The sequence below is a fragment of the Myxine glutinosa genome, chromosome 2 (assembly GCF_964187855.1).
Source record: "Myxine glutinosa chromosome 2, kmMyxGlut1.1, whole genome shotgun sequence".
Classification (NCBI taxonomy): domain Eukaryota; kingdom Metazoa; phylum Chordata; class Myxini; order Myxiniformes; family Myxinidae; genus Myxine; species Myxine glutinosa.
In genome coordinates this window covers 144626821-144645891 of record NC_136262.1, presented here as the reverse complement: position 1 = coordinate 144645891, position 19071 = coordinate 144626821, and the positions used below count along the sequence as shown (strand labels likewise).

The window sequence follows — 19071 nt, the reverse complement described above, 5'->3', positions numbered from 1 at the left end:
GAATGGGATGGCAACATAGAGAGTAACCCAGTTTTAGGACCGGCAGAGAAGATAACTGAGAAGGAAGTTGAGGAAGCGATAACAGCAATGAAGAGTGGAAAAGCGGGAGGGCCGACGGGAGTTGTGGGAGATATGTTGAAGGCAGCAGGAAGTTGGGGTGTGAAGAGAATGACAGAGATCTGTAATCTGGTGGTGAAAGAAGGCCGCATTCCAGTGGATTGGGAACTGAGTACCCTCGTCCCTCTATACAAGGGGAAAGGTGACCCTCTGGAGTGTGGCTCGTACCGAGCGATAAAGTTATTGGAGCATGGAATGAAGGTATTGGAAAGGGTGTTGGAGAGGAGGATAAGGAAGAAAGTGAAGATCGACGAAATGCAGTTTGGATTTATGCCAGGAAGAGGAACGACAGATGCGCTTTTCATTGTGAGGCAGTTGCAGGAGAAGTACATGGAGAAGAGGAAGAAGTTGTTTTTTGGGTTTGTTGATCTGGAGAAAGCATTCAATAGGGTTCCACGCAAAGTATTGACATGGGCATTGAGGAAGTTAGGAGTGGAGGAATGGTTGATCAGAGTAGTGATGGCAATGTACAAAAGAGCGCGCACAGCTGTAAGGACGAAGGACGGGAAAAGTGGTGAGTTTGAGGTGAAGGTGGGAGTGCATCAGGGGTCGGTACTAAGTCCACTACTATTTGTAGCTGTGATGGAGGTGCTGGCTCAGAACGTAAAGGAGGGTTTACCGTGGGAGTTGTTGTATGCAGATGATCTGGTGTTGATTGCGGAAAGTATGGATGGACTGAAGGAAAAGATGAACAAGTGGAAGGAATGTATGGAGACAAAAGGTCTGAAGGTGAATATCGGAAAGACGAAGGTGATGGCAAGTGGTAAAGCATGTGGTGAGGTGGAAAGAACTGGGAAGTGGCCGTGTGCTGTGTGCAGGAAGGGTGTCGGAGTGAACTCCATTCAATGTACAATGTGCGCTGAGTGGGTTCATCAAAAATGTAGTGGTCTGAGAGGGTCATTTACCAGTGTGGCAGCTACATTCAAATGTAAGGTGTGCACAGAGGGAGCTGCAGATGGAGGAAATGCTGAGTTGGATCTTGGAGACGGCGTGAAGCTGGAAGGTGTGAAAACATTTTGCTACCTCGGAGACATGCTGAATGGAGAAGGTGGATCAGACTCGGCAACGGTTGCTCGAGTGGGATGTGCATGGAAGAAGTTTCGGGAACTGAGTGGCGTGCTGATGAGGAGGAGATTGTCGCTGAAGCTGAAGGGAAAGGTGTATGCTGCATGTGTGAGAAGTGTTATGATTTATGGGAGCGAGACATGGGTAATGAACGTAGAGCAGCAACGAAGGCTGGAAAGGGTGGAAATGCGAATGGTTCGATGGATGTGCGGAGTATCGTTGAGAGAGAGGAAGACAAATGATGAATTGCGAAAGATGATGGGAATATTGCCTGTGATTGATGCTGTGAAGAGGAACAGGCTGAGATGGTTTGGTCATGTGTTGAGGAAGGATGAAAGTGACTGGTTGAGAAGAGTGATGGAAATTGATGTAGAAGGAAGTAGAGGACGGGGAAGACCGAGAAAGACTTGACTAAAGATGGTGGAAGAAGAAATGCGGGCAAGGGGGTTAACAAGGAGAGATGCAGAAAATAGGGCAAAATGGAGAAGATTGTCATGGGGACCGCAAGGCTAACCCCCGCTCTAGCAGGGAAAATGGCCTTAAAATGCATGTTGTTGTTGTTGTTGATCAGATCAAGCGTTGTACTTGTCGAATTATGACATCATAATTAAGGCACTGATGACATCACTATCAACATATCTTGTTCCCCATGGTGAGTACTTGACAATGAGCCATGTTTCAATTTTTTCCATTGAGTGGTTTGGGAGATATAGAGATGTAACGTTTTTCCAAGATGGCGTCCGTACCCGGTGACCTATGATGTCATAATTATGCATAACAAAATATATACAGGTGGAGGCACTTATATGGTAAAATTTTGTGTTAATCAGACCACCGGTTGCCGAGAAAATGAATTTTTAAAATGCAGACACGTACAGCACACTGCACACGTACGCACCTGAATGCTTAACCCTGCTTTTCACTTCGCAAGCGCTGGGTAAACAAAAGAGCAAAGACCTTGTTTTAAGGTTTATGTTGTTTGGCCTTGTAACTGCTCATGACATTTTCCTATTGTAACCTTGTTAAAATCCGACTATAAATTTGCAATTGGTTACTGGCTTTGACACCAACACAAATTCTTATAAAGGATCCTTGGCATCAAAAAGCTACATACGTCGAATAAACAGTTTCAAATGGAGCACCTCGCTGCCATTAAAGCATTTAAATTACATCATACATGTCAATAAATGTGAATTGTTGCTCCCAGCCTGCCGGCTCAATGACCGAAGACGCCATTTGCATTTTTACCCCTCCATGCCTACCCCGTTTAGAATCACGTGCAGGCACAGACAACTTGCTAGTTATCATAAAGATGCATCTTACATATCATGATTCTTACTATGCAATACATAAATTACATTAATGATGTTTATTTGTAAACGCTTGTGATCAGCAATGTTTAAAACTTAAAGTGGGTAAAAAAAAAGTTTTTTTTTTTATGGAAGACTCATTATGGAGCTTGTACATACATTGGATGCAGGACAAAGGTAGAGGAAACTTCAGTATACTTTAACACAACTTACCAGGACATTAGCAGACAAAATACAAATAGAGTACAGGTATATGGAATTTGAACCTGGATTACCATCTCAAATGGGCCATTGCTTTAGATGGGAATGAGTAGCAGCACAAGTCAAATAAAATAAACTTAGTGTGAGTATATACAGACTGAAGTAAACAACATAGTAGACTTTCCTATGGAGAATCCGCATTCTTGTGAGAACGTCACACTCTTTTTGCAACAATGAGCAAACCAGATAACTCGATATTCTTCAAAAAAGCAAAACATGAATAAACAGGAAAACAGCATATCCTGCTTGCCATCTTGATGGGTGATCATGACCCTTTTGGACAACACAAAACCAAACATACATCTGAGCTTGATCTTTTTTGCAGATCGAGGACACATCTTTGCACAAAAGGTGTGCTTCAGTTGTAGGCCTGTTATAGCCACTTGTTTCATCTGGAACACAAAGATGAAAATAAATTGCATTATTGGCAAGATGAGAATTTCGCTGGGTATTTTAACATTGCCTTCTCAATAGAAATCCAAGACAGGAATTTGTACAGAGCACCTACATCCAATAACCAACATTTCAAATATACTGAATGAACTTCAGCATCTAGAAGCAGATTCTAGCACACAAACAAAGCAGCTTATTGGCATTTCCAAAAAGGACTGCATCCTCTATCATGTAATTGAATGCTTTATGTGAGCACGAAAACAAAAAAAAACGTGAGCACTATCGTTTGATTCGGAGGTTTGAGGAATCAAACCTACAATAGCAGTAATTAATGGGCAATAAAATAAGGCTCATTCATGAGAGTTTTTAAGAGAAACCATAAATGGGGTGAAATGGGATGAAAATTGGATGAAAATTTGGTGAAAATGGGATGAAAATGCAGTGAAAATAGGATGAAATCAGGTGGAGAGTTGGGGCTTTGCAGAAGACATTTGATAATAGACTAAAGTTAATTTTAAATTCAATTTTAAATTCCACATTTAAAGTCAATTTTAAAAATGACATCAAACATTTCAGAAGCAACGTGTTGGACAAGTATTATCTTTGTTAAAAGTGATATAAAACATAATGCTAAAATGTATTGAAAGTGATGACGAGAGATCGTCACTAAAAAGGAAAAAAGATGAACAGTAGGTCAAAGATCTCAGGATAGAGTTTATAAATGCTTGTAAAGAATCAGTCACAGAGGTTTATCAGACCATAATTACAAACAGTAAATGTAAAACGTGACCCACTTACACTTTGGAGTCGCTCAATGTCTGCCATCAAATATATTTAAGCTTGGCAGAATTCCATTATTATTTTAAAAATAATTTTGAATGATAAAAACGACTTTACTTTGGAGTAAAGTTTACTTTGGAGCATTTATTTTCATTTTCTTTATCGATTTTAATTTTCAGCGTTGGTGTCATACCTCCGTTATTGTTAGAGTGCAATTTAATCACCTGTGAAAAAATACAACTGTGTGTGATCTTTCCGAACTTTGACCCCACGCACACAAGGTACACTGAATGCTCCACCCCAGAGCCAGCTGTTGTCACAGATATGTCAAAGCCTACTTAAATCATTGCTTTTATTTTACACATCAATGGAACTCCAAGTTGTTAACCATAATTTGTTATACCTATAAATTCCATCGATTAACGATAGAATATGTTTTCACTTGGTATGTGAGTGTGATATAAAAGTGACATGTAGCGATAAAATTTGAATTCTGCCAAACATAAATATATTCGATCATTATGGTGAGTTTAACCCTGGTGTTGGGCTAGCGGCTAGGGTGTCAGCTTAGGATCCTAGGATCCTGGGTTCGAATCCCGGTCGATCGCTGAATTAACGCCAGGGGGGTTGACTCAGCCTGTCATCCTTCCGAGGTCGGCTAATTGAGGACCAGTTCACTGGTAATTCCCTGTTTGTCGTTAAAGGCGGCAAAAAGGGTTGGCGTCAGGAAGGGCATCCGGCCGTAAAACATTGCTTCAAAAAGGGGACCGAAAAACAACAACAACCACGGTTCCCGAAAAAGGCCAACCCCCGCTTGCGGGGAAAAATGGCCTCTAAAGGTGGTTATATATATGGTGAGGGACTTGAGGGTCGGTTGAGGGGGTGGGGGATATTGATAGTTTTGTCACAAATTTTGTGCATACATGTTTGTAAATGCATAAAATAGTCTCCATGAATAAGTGCGCTGGACCGCGAGTCAGTAATTAATACAGGAGACAACAAGCATGCTCACAATCCAAAGTCCCCCCTCCCGCCACCCCCTAACCCTTTTAACGAAGCTACATGATGACTGGATGTATAATGTAGCCGGTGTTCCAAAAAGTCCGTTTTCTGCAGGCATGAGTTGCAGGGTGTTTCACAAACAAGGTATAAAAGGCCTCAACCTCGCTTCGCTCAGCCAAATGATGGTGTGATTAAGCCCAGGCAGAGCTTTGAAGAAAAGAAAGTCCATGGGTAGAAAAATACCTTTTCATTAATTTTCCCTGAAATTTGCTTTTAATATCATTGTATTTTAAGAAGTATTGTATTTTAACAATAAATTGTGAATCCTGATTGTTAATCCATATACACTTTCTGCCACCATTGGGCTATCATGAGAGATTTCATGTGAATGTGACGTCATAGCGCCAATACAGAAAGCAAGATGCTGGAGTGTCTCGCGTACGGCTATGTCAATGAGAGGGGTGTCGTGAAAATCAAGCACAGACACGACTTGTCCCTTGGGTAGGTTTAATATCATTTAGATCTGAAGTAACATCCTGTAAAAATACATTCATGCAACAGACATTAGAATCAGAGTATTACATGGGCAATGTCCGATATCAATAGGTAATACAAAACAAGCGCAGCATATAGGGGCGTACATACCATTCAAACTACAGGACTATGTCACAGTAAGTGCCGCTGGAGTGTCCGTGCGCCCCGGTTGTCCCGGGTCTTATAGACGCCCCTTTAGTGGGATAAGCGAGCACTCCCTGGGTTCACCTTCGGTATAATTTCACTACATTCTCCCCGCCGTTAGAACTATACTGCCGCTCGGCAGGTGGCAAGCAAGCGTCAGCAATAATCTATACTGCCGCTCGGCAGGTGGCAAGCAAGCGTCAGCAATAATCGGATGGGTCACGTCAATCCACGTCAGTCGGTCCACCCGTAGCGGTCGGGGCGGCGAACTACCCTGCCAGTTCGTGTTCGGAAACTACCGGGTACGGCATCTCCAAGCCCGGAGTCCCCCTCGTCGGAATAGCTGCCGGAGGTGGGTGTCGGAGGGGGCGCCCCAGCGCCTTCTGGCAAGGGAGTGGGTGACGACGGAAGTGACGGTAGTAGTTCCACAGAGGAAGCTTCGGTAGAGTCCATAGACTCGTAGATGGGTTCGTCGATATCCCTGTCGTCGTCCCCACATGGGGCGAGATGGCGTACGGAGACAGTAGACTCGCGGCCGTCCGCCGTTAACACGCGAGCATGCTCGGGATTAGCCTGGAGGACCCGCACCTTATCAACAAGGGGGTCGTACTTGCTAGCGCGAACCGCTCGTTTGAGATAGGCGGGCCCCGGCTCAGCGAGCCAGCTGGGTAAAGATTGGATACTACCCGAGCTTCTAGGGTGGTGGAACAGTCTTTCGTGAGGAGTCTGGTTGGTGGCGGTACATAGGAGAGCCCGGATCGAGTTTAGAGCTGCAGGTAGCGACCACGCCCATTTATCGAGGCCTCGGCCGAGGGTCTGGAGGCTTAGCATGACGGCCCTCCATATAATCCCATTAAAGCGTTCGATCTGCCCATTGGCCTGGGGCCGATACGGGGTGGTGTAGCTCGAAGCAACATTATTCTGGAGTAAGTAGCCCCTCACCTCCTGAGACAGGAACACCGCACCCCGATCGGTATGCACGTAGGCCGGATACCCAAACATAGAAAACAAATTCTGCAGGCACCGGATAACCGTGGCAGCCGACATATCCCCACACGTATAAGCAAAGGGGAATCGGGAATACTCATCAACGATAGTGAGCAGGTAACGAGAGTTACTCGACACCGGCAGCGGCCCTTTGAAGTCCATCGCCAAGCGCTCCCACGGTCTAGTAGCCCTAACCAGCGTCCGCATAGGAGGGTTGTAAAAGCGCGGTTTGAGCTCCGCACAGATAGTGCAATCACGGCAGATCCGGCGGATGTCCTCAATCGAGTACGGCAGATTACCACTGCGCACAAAATGCGCGAAACGCGCCACCCCGGGATGACACATAGTGCCGTGCAAAACGCGCAGTCCCTCCAAAGTTACAACCCCCGCGCAAGTGGCCGGCCTCGATAAGGCGTCGGCGACCAGGTTATCCTTCCCCGGGCGGTATTTGATGGTGTAGCAGAAGTCGGCGAGTTCGATACGCCAACGGGTGATTTTCTCATTCTTAATGCGCTGAGCATGTAAGGTGTCGTACATAAATGCAACGCTTTGTTGGTCCGTGACGATTTGGAAACACCGCCCAAGCAGGTACGGCCGCCATCGCCGAATTGATTCGACAATCGCGTACGCTTCCTTTTCGACAGACGAATGCCTCCGCTCGGCGGAGGTGAGAGTCCGCGAAAAGAAAGCCACAGGGCGTCCCCCTTGGGAGAGAGTCGCCGCTATCGCATGATCCGAGGCATCACTTTCCAAGACGAAAGAGGCACTCTCGTCAATCGTCGCTACAGCGGCGCCAGCGATGTCGGCTTTAAGGCCCTCGAAGGCCGCCATGGCGGCCGGGCCCATGGGGAACGTGTCGCAGGCCACGAGGGGGCGAAGCTTCGTGGAGAAATTTTGCACCCACTTTGAGTAGTGGGCGAACAGCCCAAGAGTGCGTTTCAGCGAAGCCCGATCGCTAGGCGGAGCCATATCGAGCAAAGGTCGCAGACGCTCCTTATCCGGAGAGACAGAGCCATGGGTCACGGTGTACCCCAAAAGATCTACCGTGCGTAGAGAGTAACGACACTTAGCCGCATTCATGGTTAGGCGATATTTCCGCGCGACCTCGAGGAAGCGCTTCAGATTAGCGTCGTGATGCTCCTGGTCATACCCACAAACTGTAAGATTGTCCAGATAGACAAAGACATCGGTCAAGTTCTCCTTCGCAACGAGGTCATCCATAGCCCTCTGAAAACAAGGGACCCCGTTAGTTACCCCAAAAGGGAGTCGAGTGAACTGGTACAACCGCTGACCCGATTCAAAGGCTGTAAAGACGCGATCAGCCCTAGAGATGGGGACCTGATGATACGCACTACGCAGATCGAGAGTGCTATAAACGGAATACAGGGCCACCTGGCGTACCAGGGCATCCATCCCCGGTAAGGGGTAGGCATCCAGCTGGGTAAAACGATTAATCGTCTGTGAGTAGTCGATTACCATGCGCCGGCGGTGGGCCTCACTTTGCACCACTAAGACTTGGGCCTGCCACGGCGACCTACTGGGTTCTATAATACCGTCCTTTAAGAGCTGGGCCGTTTCTTCCGCAATGAATTGCGCGTCTGCGCGAGAGTAGCGCCGCGATTTTACGGCTACAGGGGTACAATCAGTGGTCAGGTTGGGGAACAGCGAGAGAGGCTACACGTCCATCTGAGCGAGGGCGCACACAGCAAGCGTGTCCGGCCCACCGAAGTCTATTTCCAAACGTCCATGTCGCTTAAGGAAATCAAGTCCTAACAGAACGTCGGCGCATAAAGCAGGTAATACCATGAGATACACATCTGGGAACGTGCGTCCCGTTATCACAAGTTTCAATCGACATGCCCCTTTTGTGCTCAACCGAAGTCCTTGGGAGGCCATGAAGATCCGTCGTGTTGTCCCGGGAACCGGCCACCCATGTTGATGCACTAGTCGTTGATCGATAAAACTATCCGTAGACCCCGTGTCAATCAAAGCTTGCGCAAAAACGCCCGCGACCTTGAGCGGAATGATGGCCTGCGCAAGGCCGGCAGATCCGGCAGGTATTGTACCGGCCGGGCGAGAAGATTGCGCCTCGCGAGTGGATCCCACTCCGGCTGCAATCTTCCGGGCATCGTCGGCAGGTTGGGCCTCAGCAGGAGCATATAAATCGTAATACCCACTGTCAGAGGACGTTCCCACGCCGGCTGCAGTTTGCCGGTCGTTCGGGCAGCCCGTGGAGGATCCTCGTGACAAGCGCATAGTTGGCTCATCTGCAGTTTCATATGCCGGAGTGAGTGTGTGTAAGTCGTAAGAGCCGCCGCCAGATGGCGCTCGAGTCACACGAGAAGGATCACTGCCATCTGCAGTTTCATATGCCAGAGTGAGTGCATGTAATTCGTAAGAGCCGCCGTCAGATGGCGCTCAAGTCACGTGCTGCGTTTGCCGCACATCAAGAGGAGTTTCCAAAGCAGGAGCATGTCGCTTGTTTGAAGAAGGCGTTCGAACGCCAGTCAAGGTCGGTCGCTCTGCGGCCGGTCGCCTTCGCGCCATTTGTTTCGGCGGCCCGGTGTATCTCACCAAGGTCGTGCGTGCAGCCAGAGGCCCGCGAGAAGGAGGTCTGCTCATCAAAGCCGAGTGAGGCGCCCCGTCCGGTGCTCGATCTGTTGGCTCAGCGATAAGCCCATTCAAGGTCGCGCGGGTGCGCGTGCCCCGTGCGGCCTTCCTGCAGACCTTTGCAAAATGGCCCTTGGTGGAGCACAGATGGCATATGGCCTCCCGAGCCGGGCATTCAGATCGAGGGTGCTGCCGATTCCCACAAAAATAACACTTCGCGTACCGGTCAGGCCGTGGCCGGGCAGCGGCAGCAGCAGTTAGGCCGGAAGCGGAGTCCGCTTCAGGAGCACCCAGAGTCTCGGCCGTGGTGGTCGGGTCCTCCCCCATATCCTCGGCGGTAACCCTCTCCGGTCGCGCGAGTTGAGAAGTCCCCGCCACGACTCGTGGGTGGTCATAAGCGGTGGATTGTTCACGGGCATCTGTAAAGACGCGTGCCAGCCGTAGTGCCTCCGTAAATGTCAGCTCCGCGGTCTCCAAGAGTCGGAGCCTCAAGACTCCAGAATTAATTCCGGAGACGAAAGAATCTCGGAGAAGGTCATCCTGGACTTGCTCATGGGTCCGAACCTCTTGGACGCGGTCCGCCAATAGGTAACGCAGCTCCTGCGCGTAGCGATCGATCGATTCCGATGGTTGTTGTCGCCGCTGGGAGAGTTGATGCCGGCCGTGCACGGCGCTCCGTGTCTTTACGTATAGTCGCTTTAGCTCAGCCAGAGCCGTAGCGTACGTCTCAAATCGAGCAATGCTCAGGTAAACGCTGTGATGGACCTTCGACTGTAACATGTACAGCTTCACCGCGGCGGTGGGCTCTGTTTCGTGAGCGGCGAAGTAATTCTCCAGCGTTTTGAGCCAGTGGGTGAACTCTGATCCCGACCCCTCGGCTTGAGCGTCGGCACCGAGAATCGGTACCATGATCATCTTGTGTTCAGTCATTTCGTCAATCTAAATGATATTAAATGTCGTGAAAATCAAGCACAGACACGACTTGTCCCTTGGGTAGGTTTAATATCATTTAGATCTGAAGTAACATCCTGTAAAAATACATTCATGCAACAGACATTAGAATCAGAGTATTACATGGGCAATGTCCGATATCAATAGGTAATACAAAACAAGCGCAGCATATAGGGGCGTACATACCATTCAAACTACAGGACTATGTCACAGTAAGTGCCGCTGGAGTGTCCGTGCGCCCCGGTTGTCCCGGGTCTTATAGACGCCCTTTTAGTGGGATAAGCGAGCACTCCCTGGGTTCACCTTCGGTATAATTTCACTACAAGGGGAAAGTGCAGTAAAAGCTTCTTCCAGATCCCAAAATGCAGATAAATATACAGAGAAGAGAGAGTTAGCAATAAAATGGCTTCACAAAATAGGAACTAGTCATACTGTTGAAAAATGCTATTGTGGAAGGCACAAAATAGTTTGTGAAGACCTTTCAAAATAGACAAAACAGTTTGTGGACCTTGGTGTTTTCAAATGAAGCAATAAAGACAGGTGATCAATATTTTATGCGAATTCACTTCACTCGACGCCGGAGCCATCTGCCCAGACCTTCCTTCCCCGCCATCTGCCTGGACCTTCTCTTCCTTCCTACCACTACCCTTTCGTGTAAGTCCGTTTGTGTTGTCCTGGGCGTGATATTTAGAGTGTATAAGATTGCCCTGTGTCCTTTTGCTCCTCTGCTTGTACATTCTTTTCCTTTCGTTTCCTCTTTGGGGTTTTGTTGTAAATAGTTAATAAACCATATTTGTTCTTTCCTTACCTTTTGGTTTCCTCTCGTCCGATCGTCTTTGTGATTTCCCCATTGAGTACCGGTGGCACGATTAGAACCGCTCAGAATCGGGTTAGTCTTTTTGTTAACGGCCCGAGTCGCAGCTCGCTTCGCTCGGCGTATCCATTAACGCTGCGGCCCGGGTGGGAGTTATCTCCTCGCTTACGGACGGTACTAGTAAGCAGGTATTTGGGACTGCATTGACCAATGTCCCTGGCTACTACCGACCGGAAGTGACGTCATAATTTCCAGGATCGGAAACGGCCAGCTTAAAAGACAAGGGGACTAACCCCCCCCCCCCCTTGGTAACGGGAGTGCCGTACCACGAATCCGCAACAATTGGTGTCAGAAGTAGGATTTGGGACCCGAACCAAATTATTTATATCTGGAAAAATTTGGTCAAAATTACAAGCAGCCAAAATTTTTATTAAAAACCAAATTAAAATCGTGCATGGATAATCAAGGCGATCGGATGCCAGTGGGGGAGATAGAAGAAGGGTTAGAATCGACCCAGGACCCCAGGGAGGAAGTGGAAGAAATGGAAGAGGAGGTTGAAGAAGATGCAGCAGTAGGGGTTGCAGGCACACAAAATGGCGGCGCCTCACACGTGGCAACGAGGGCCGCGCCCGCTGCGCAACTGGGAAGGATGGATATGCAGGCCCTCATGGCGCAGCTGCAGGCAACCATACAAATGGGATTGAAAGACGGGTTAAGTAATATGGGAAACCAAATTGGGGGATTGAGTAGGGAGATGGGAGAAATGAGGGAAGAAGTAAGGGGTAACATAAATAATTTGGAAAACAGAATGGGGGAGCAATTGAGAAACCAAATTGGGGAATTGAGAAATGACATGGGAAGCCAAATTGGTGAATTAAGAAATGATATGGGAAGTCAAATTGGGGAATTGTGAAGCCAAATTGGGGAAATGAAGGACGGGTTAACGGAATTGGAAAATAGAATGGCCACCCAGGAGAACCAAATGGAAGGGGTGAAGAATGGGTTAACGGGGATAGAAAACAAGATGGAAGGCAAATTGAGGGAGATGGGGCAGCAGTCCGCCCGGGAAATCAAACTAATGGGGGAGCAGATAGAGGAGGTACAAATTGGACTAGAAAACAAATTGGACACCTACAAGGGGGAGCTAGAACAGATGAGGGCGGCATACAACAACATGCATTTTAAGGCCATTTTCCCTGCAAGAGCAGGGGTTAGCCTTGCGATCCCCATGACAATCTTCTCCATTTTGCCCTATTTTCTGCATCTCTCCTTGTTAACCCCCTTGCCCGCATGTCTTCTTCCACCGTCTTTAGCCAAGTCTTTCTCGGTCTTCCCCGTCCTCTACTTCCTTCTACATTTATTTCCATCACTCTTCTCAACCAGTCACTTTCATCCTTCCTCAACACATGACCAAACCATCTCAACCTGTTCCTCTTCACAGCATCAATCACAGGCTCTATTCCCATCATCTTTCACAATTCATCATTTGTCTTCCTCTCTCTCAACGACACTCCGCACATCCACCGAACCATTCGCATTTCCACCCTTTCCAGCCTTCGTTGCTGCTCTACATTCATGACCCATGTCTCGCTCCCATAAATCATAACACTTCTCACACATGCAGCATACACCTTTCCCTTCAGCTTCAACGACACTCCCCTCCTCATCCGCACGCCACTCAGTTCCCGAAATTTCTTCCATGCACATCTCACTCGAGCAACCGTTGCCGAGTCTGATCCACCTTCTCCATTCAGCATGTCTCCGAGATAGCAAAATGTTTTCACACCTTCCAGCTTCACGCCGTCTCCAAGATCTAACTCAACATTTCCTCCGTCTGCAGCTCCCTCTGTGCACACCTTACATTTGAATGTAGCTGCCACACTGGTTAATGACCCTCTCAGACCACTACATTTTTGATGAACCCACTCAGCGCACATTGTACATTGAACACAGCACTTCCTGCACACATTGAACACTTCCTGCACACAGCACAGGGCCACTTCCCAGTTCTTTCCACCTCACCACATGCTTTACCACTTGCCATCACCTTCGTCGTTCCTATATTCACCTTCAGACCTTTTGTCTCCATACTTTCCTTCCACTTGTTCATCTTTTCCTTCAGTCCATCCATACTTTCCGCAATCAACACCAGATCATCTGCATACAACAACTCCCATGGTAAATCCTCCTTTACGGTCTGAGCCAGCACCTCCATCACAGCTACAAATAGTAGTGGACTCAGTACCGTACCCTGATGCACTCCCACCTTCACCTCAAACTCACCACTGTTCCCGTCCTTCGTCCTTACAGCTGTGCGCGCTCTATTGTACATTGCCATCACAACTCTGATCAACCATTCCTCCACTTCTAACTTCCTCAATGCCCATGTCAATACTTCGCGTGGAACCCTATCGAATGCTTTCTCCAGATCAACAAACCCAAGAAACAACTTCTTCCTCTTCTCCATGTACTTCTCCTGCAACTGCCTCACAATAAAGAGCGCATCTGTCGTTCCTCTTCCTGGCATAAATCCAAACTGCAATTCGTCGATCTTCACCTTCTTCCTTATCCTCCTCTCCAACACCCTTTCCAATACCTTCATTCCATGCTCCAATAACTTTATCGCTCGGTACGAGCCACACTCCAGAGGGTCACCTTTCCCCTTGTATAGAGGGACAAGGGTACTCAGTTCCCAATCCACTGGAATGCGGCCTTCTTTCACCACCAGATTACAGATCTCTGTCATTCTCTTCACACCCCAACTTCCTGCTACCTTCAACATATCTCCCACAACTCCCGTCGGCCCTCCCGCTTTTCTACTCTTCATTGCTTTTATCGCTTCCTCAACTTCCTTCTCAGTTATCTTCTCTGCCGGTCCTAAAACTGGGTTACTCTCTATGTTGCCATCCCATTCATTCTCTGTATTCAACAGCATTTCCATATATCTTTTCCATCTTCCTTTAATTCCATCTGGGTCCACAACGATTTGTCCCACTTCATCCTTCAAGCAACTCACCCCCATCACATCACACCTCTCTTTCGCTATCTGCTTTGCAATCCTGAATACCACTCTCTGACCCTCTTCCGAATCCAAGCGTTCTCCGAACATTTTCCTCCATGTCTCCTGCGCCTTTGCTACCTTTCTTTGCAGCCTTCTTGGCTGCCTTATAACTTTCATGCGGGCGGCATCTACCAAGGAAATAGGAGAGATGGGGGAGGATATAAGGCGCGGGGTGAGCGAAGAGGTCGGAGGAGTACGCGATGAGGTAAAGCAGTGTGAGGAGCGCATGGAGAAAGAGGTGAGAAAGAGTACGGCTAGGTTACAGGGGGGAATAGAAGATTTGACGCGGGGAGTAGATCAGCTGACAGTGGGACAAAAGGAGTTAGGGGAGCAAGTAGAGAAGACCACAGCTGTGATAGGGGGGCTGAAAGCGACACAGAAGGAAATAAAGAAAGAACTCTAATAGCGATGAAGAAAGAAAGTCAGACGGTACACGAGGGGCTGACAAAGAGGCTGGACGAGGTAGCAGAGACGTTGGAGACAAGAGAACGAGAAGTCAGGAAGCATATAGAGACGACCAAGGTGGCCTTAGAGGAAGAAATTGAGGGGGCGCACCGGGAAATAAAAGAGGTGAAACAGAAGTTAGAGGAAGTGGAAGAAGGGGTGAGTGAAATAAAAAAGAGACGGAGGGAGACTAAGAAGGAAATCAAGGAGGAGGTGATGGAATTGGTGCAAGGTCTGTGCTCACAGCGTGATGATGTACTTACTGACCAAATAAAGAGTTTGCAGGTGGCGGAGGAGGAGCGAAGAAGACGAGGCGCCGAGGTGAGTGGCGATATGCTCGGAAATGTATGTGGTGTGAGGGGAGGTTCAGCGAGCTTGGGTGTTGGTATAGACCCGGGCGTTCGTGAGGGGCCATTGGTGAGGTGTGCGACTGGTCCGGAGTGCGTGGAAAGAGAGAGTGTGCAAGACGGTGCGTGAGAGAGGTGTGTTATGGAGTGTGCGAACAGTGAGTGGTGTGTAACAAGAGAGTGCGGTGGTGGGATTGAAGGCATGTGTGGAATGCATCAGAGGTGCTGAGACGCCTGGATGTGTGAGTAACGAAAAGAACGCATGGTGTGAGCATGCAAGGAAAGCATCGACGTTGACCGGGGCAGCGGTTAGGCCGACGTATAGCCGACACAAGCGCTCGGGGCGTGATGCTCTTTGTGTGCTGCGTGAGCCAGCCGGGATCGTAGTCGCGTCGCTCCTGCTCGGAGCGCCATGCACGATTCGGGCCGGGCTCCGCCCTGTACGGTCGATTCCGCGCTTTGCAAGGCAAAGCGATCGGCCCGGTTCGAGGGGAAGGAGGAGGGTGCGGAGCGGCGACCCCTTGCGGTGGCGGCATTGGCCATCGCGCTTGGGAGTGCGAGACCCTGCGTGGGGATGGTGCTTGGAGCCTTGGCCCGACAAAACCTCCTCCCCAGAATCGATGCCGGACCGACCCAACCACAGGAGACTGACCATCCGCACACATAGCCGGCTTTTCGAAGCCGAGCTGTGAACATGCAATTCCCGCACCGAGGCTCGTAGTTTAATGGACTGATGGTAGTAGTGATAGTGATGGCGAATGGTAGTTTTACCATTCGCCCCACGTTTTGGGGGCAAAGGAGCTTTAGCGTTTATGGGGTATGGCTGTGTAAACTAGCCTGGGAGGGTTAGGTTATAATGTATAGGGAAATAGCTGACCATAGGGACAAGATTTAAGTAGTGACATTGATACCTGTAGTGGGGACGCAGAATAGATTAGATGGATGATAACGATGAGGGAGTGCTTAGTATAAGGGAAGACGAAGAGTACGAGTTTCAGGAGGGAGTAGTTAGATTAGATGGTGCAGTGTGGTTGTAGTGAGAGTGATGAGACAAGGAATTGGTATGGAAGTTCTTTGTGGTGAGCATGATCAATGGCATGGTATTGAGTGGATGGCTTGCAAGTTGTGCAAGTGGAATACAGGTGTATGGAGAATGGTTGGATGGAATAGATGGTCTGGAATAAATGGAGTATGGAATGGATGGTGTGGATTGGGAGTGTGGAATACGTGGAGTGGAGTGTATGGTGCGAAGGAAGTGGATAGGGGAAGGATGGACCCCCTTCACGAGTACCCGCGGAGGGTAGTTTAAAAGTAGGTAGAGGGAGTAGGTAAATTGTGGTTGGATATTGGCATCTGTGGTGCGAGAGTAGCAGAGTACTGCTTGAGGGGTGCATTAGTGGAGTGAAATTGGCTGGGCGTGTGGCCTGTTAGTACGTATGGTTAAATGGGCACTCCGCCACTGTTAGTCTGTCGGCCAGGTAGGCCGCAGGTAGGCTCTGGGAGCCAGTAGTGTTCAATGGGGCCCGAGGATCCGGAGGACGGACCCGGGTAGCCGGACGCCAGAGAGGGCGGTAGGGGGTGAGAGCGCCAGAGGGCCTTCCCCATGTAGGTTAGGGTGAGGAGCAGGTACGCTCGGGAGGCAACTGCAGTGGCGGAGGTGTGCAGGTGAGCGGACCTGCTGGGAGAGCCACACGACCCAGCCCTGAAATTGTGCGAGGGCACAGGGAGTAGAATCGGGGGAGTGAGACCCGAAATTGGTGAGCGCCACAGTATGTTCAATGGGAGTTCGGTTCCTAGAACCACATAGAGTAAAGATGGCCAATGGTTTGGCAGGGAAAGACCCCGGGTAGTGTAAAGTGTGTTAGAAGGTAGTTTAGGATTGAAAATGTCTTCGCACCATCCGCATCCACTCACCAAGGTGACAGGACTCCACACCACAGTTTTTTTTTGCGAATGTTTGGGATGTAAGACGCATCACGACGTGGGGTGACAGTTTATATTCCATCTCTTCCTCCTTAGGAGGGATTGATGAGGCATTGGGATTGGTGGCAAAATTGGTTTAGAGGGGGATTGATGATGAATTTGGATTAGGGGAGATATGGGGAAGACAGGACATAGAGACGAATTTGTAAATTGTGTAAATACGGGGTATGGGCAAGGGTAGGTTAGGTGACGGGGGGGAACGTACGCTAGGGACGAGCTTTCTCCGCTCGCTCTCCAGCGCACCTCACTCTGCATTGCCTTGTGTTGATGTGTACTCTTGTGCCCTTGCACCCCGCTAACCCTGCTTTGTCTTCCTTCCCCACTCATGGACCTTGGTCTTTGTGTGCCGAGGGGAAAGTATGCAGGTGTCGCAGTTGTGCGCCCGCACCCTCGCTGCTTGCTTGCCTGGACCGGTACACCACTTTATGGACCACACGTTTTGTGGCCGAGCACCACTTTATGGACCACACGTTTTTTTGGGGCCGAGCACAACTTTATGGACCCCACGTTTTGGAGCCTGGCACCTCTGCTGGGGACCGGCCATTGTGGCCAGTGGAAATCTTGCTTGCGGACCACGGTTGAGGTGGCACCTAAGCCATGCAGGTGGACCACCCTTAGTTGGCCCCTGCTGGCCGCAATTAAAAGAAAAGTGGACGCGGTTTGTGCCCTTTTATTTTTTAAATAGGCAGCAAGCATCAAGTCAACCAGAACCAGCGGCCCAGCGGAGAAGACGTCACAAGGCATCATTTTATTCTGAAATGTATGACTGTGCACTGGATGGTGCTTTTCGTGCTTTGGTGCTTCATGGTGCTCTTGGTGCATTTTGTTAATTGGTGCTTGTGGTATCGGTACAGTGCAGTCCATGGCATGATTTTCCTCTCATCAAAACCATCTGCTTTTGTTTCCCAAAAAGACAGGTCCTGGGTGTAGTTTTGTAAATAATCAAAATAGTGTCCTTTGTAAATAATGCTCCCCACCGTACATGTGTAGTTTGAAAATTAATTCCGCAATTCGGTTATTCTGTGGGCGTGAGTCAGTTAGATAGAATGCAACACAGCAGGCGGGACATATCTAGTTTTTAAAATGTCGCACTCAGGGTGATGTTAAAAGTAGAGGGTAACCACACCTGAGTCACACTAAGTTAAAGTTTTGTCGGCACGGGTCATGCCTGGAGGAGAGACGGGTGCAGTGTTACGGTTTTTAGAACCTTCACTTGTAAAATAATAAACCTTGTAAATAATTCCCTGTAAATATCCCCATCTTCCAAAGGTCAAAGGTCACACCCTAGTTAGGCCATATTGCAACACATAGGACACCATAGGAACCTCTTCAGTTATTTCATTAGTATGTGTTTCAGGTAAGGATCTGTTTCCAATAGTTTGACTCTGCGTTGCATTAATCAAATAACCTAGGCACCTTTTCAAACCATATTCATTTTGCGGCGTAGCCTCCCTCCAAAGTGCATTGCGCCTCTCTGCCAGCCGCAGCGCTCGCTCCAAATGCCATTGACCACGCGGCCGAGTTGGAGAAGAAGGGGGAGGAGCGCCAGGAACGAAGGCGTGGCCCCATCAACATGTCACAAAGGGAGGAGCGGGTGAACCCTCGCGACCAATCAGGGCTGAGGCGTGTTCACAGGTAGGCGGAGCGAAGCGCACGCGGTTTGATTTGCAAGGTGCGTAATATAAGCGCCGCGGCGGACTACTTCAAAAAGATGAGCCAGGGAGAGAGAAAGAGTCGAACACCAAGAGAGAGAGAGAGAGGGGACACGAAGTCGAGTGGGAGAGTCGGTCCGTTACCACGACCATACGAACCGCACTGCCTGCCGGGTTTCGCCGCGAACCAAAGCGTGAACTTGGAGCCGGACCTCGACGCCGGAGCCATCTGCACGGACCTTCCTTCCCTTCCATCTGCCTAGACCTTCTCTTCCTTCCTACCACTACCCTTTCGTGCAAGTCTGTTTGTGTTGTCCTGGGCGTGATATTTAAGAGTGTATAAGATTGCCCTGTGTCCTTTTGCTCCTCTGCTTGTACATTCTTTTCCTTTCGTTTCCTCTTTGGGGTTTTGTTGTAAATAGTTAATAAACCATATTTGTTCTTTCCTTACCTTTTGGTTTCCTCTCGTCCGATCGTCTTCGTGATTTCCCCATTGAGTACCGGTGGCACAATTAGAACCGCTCAGAATCGGGTTAGTCTTTTTGTTAACGGCCCGAGTCGCAGCTCGCTTCACTCGGCGTATCCATTAACGCTGCGGCCCGGGTGGGAGTTATCT

General features: G+C 48.9%; 1 protein-coding gene across 2 annotated transcripts in view; it reads right to left on the bottom strand.

Moving 5' to 3' along the window:
• Positions 1–19071, bottom strand: part of KIAA0232 (KIAA0232 ortholog) — a 138698-nt gene that overhangs the window by 28965 nt on the left and 90662 nt on the right. For both annotated transcript variants that reach the window (XM_068106988.2, XM_068106989.2), the window contains one exon: positions 3055–3145. In XM_068106988.2, coding sequence (XP_067963089.2) covers positions 3055–3145 — 91 coding nt within the window. The remainder of the gene's footprint in view (positions 1–3054; positions 3146–19071) is intronic.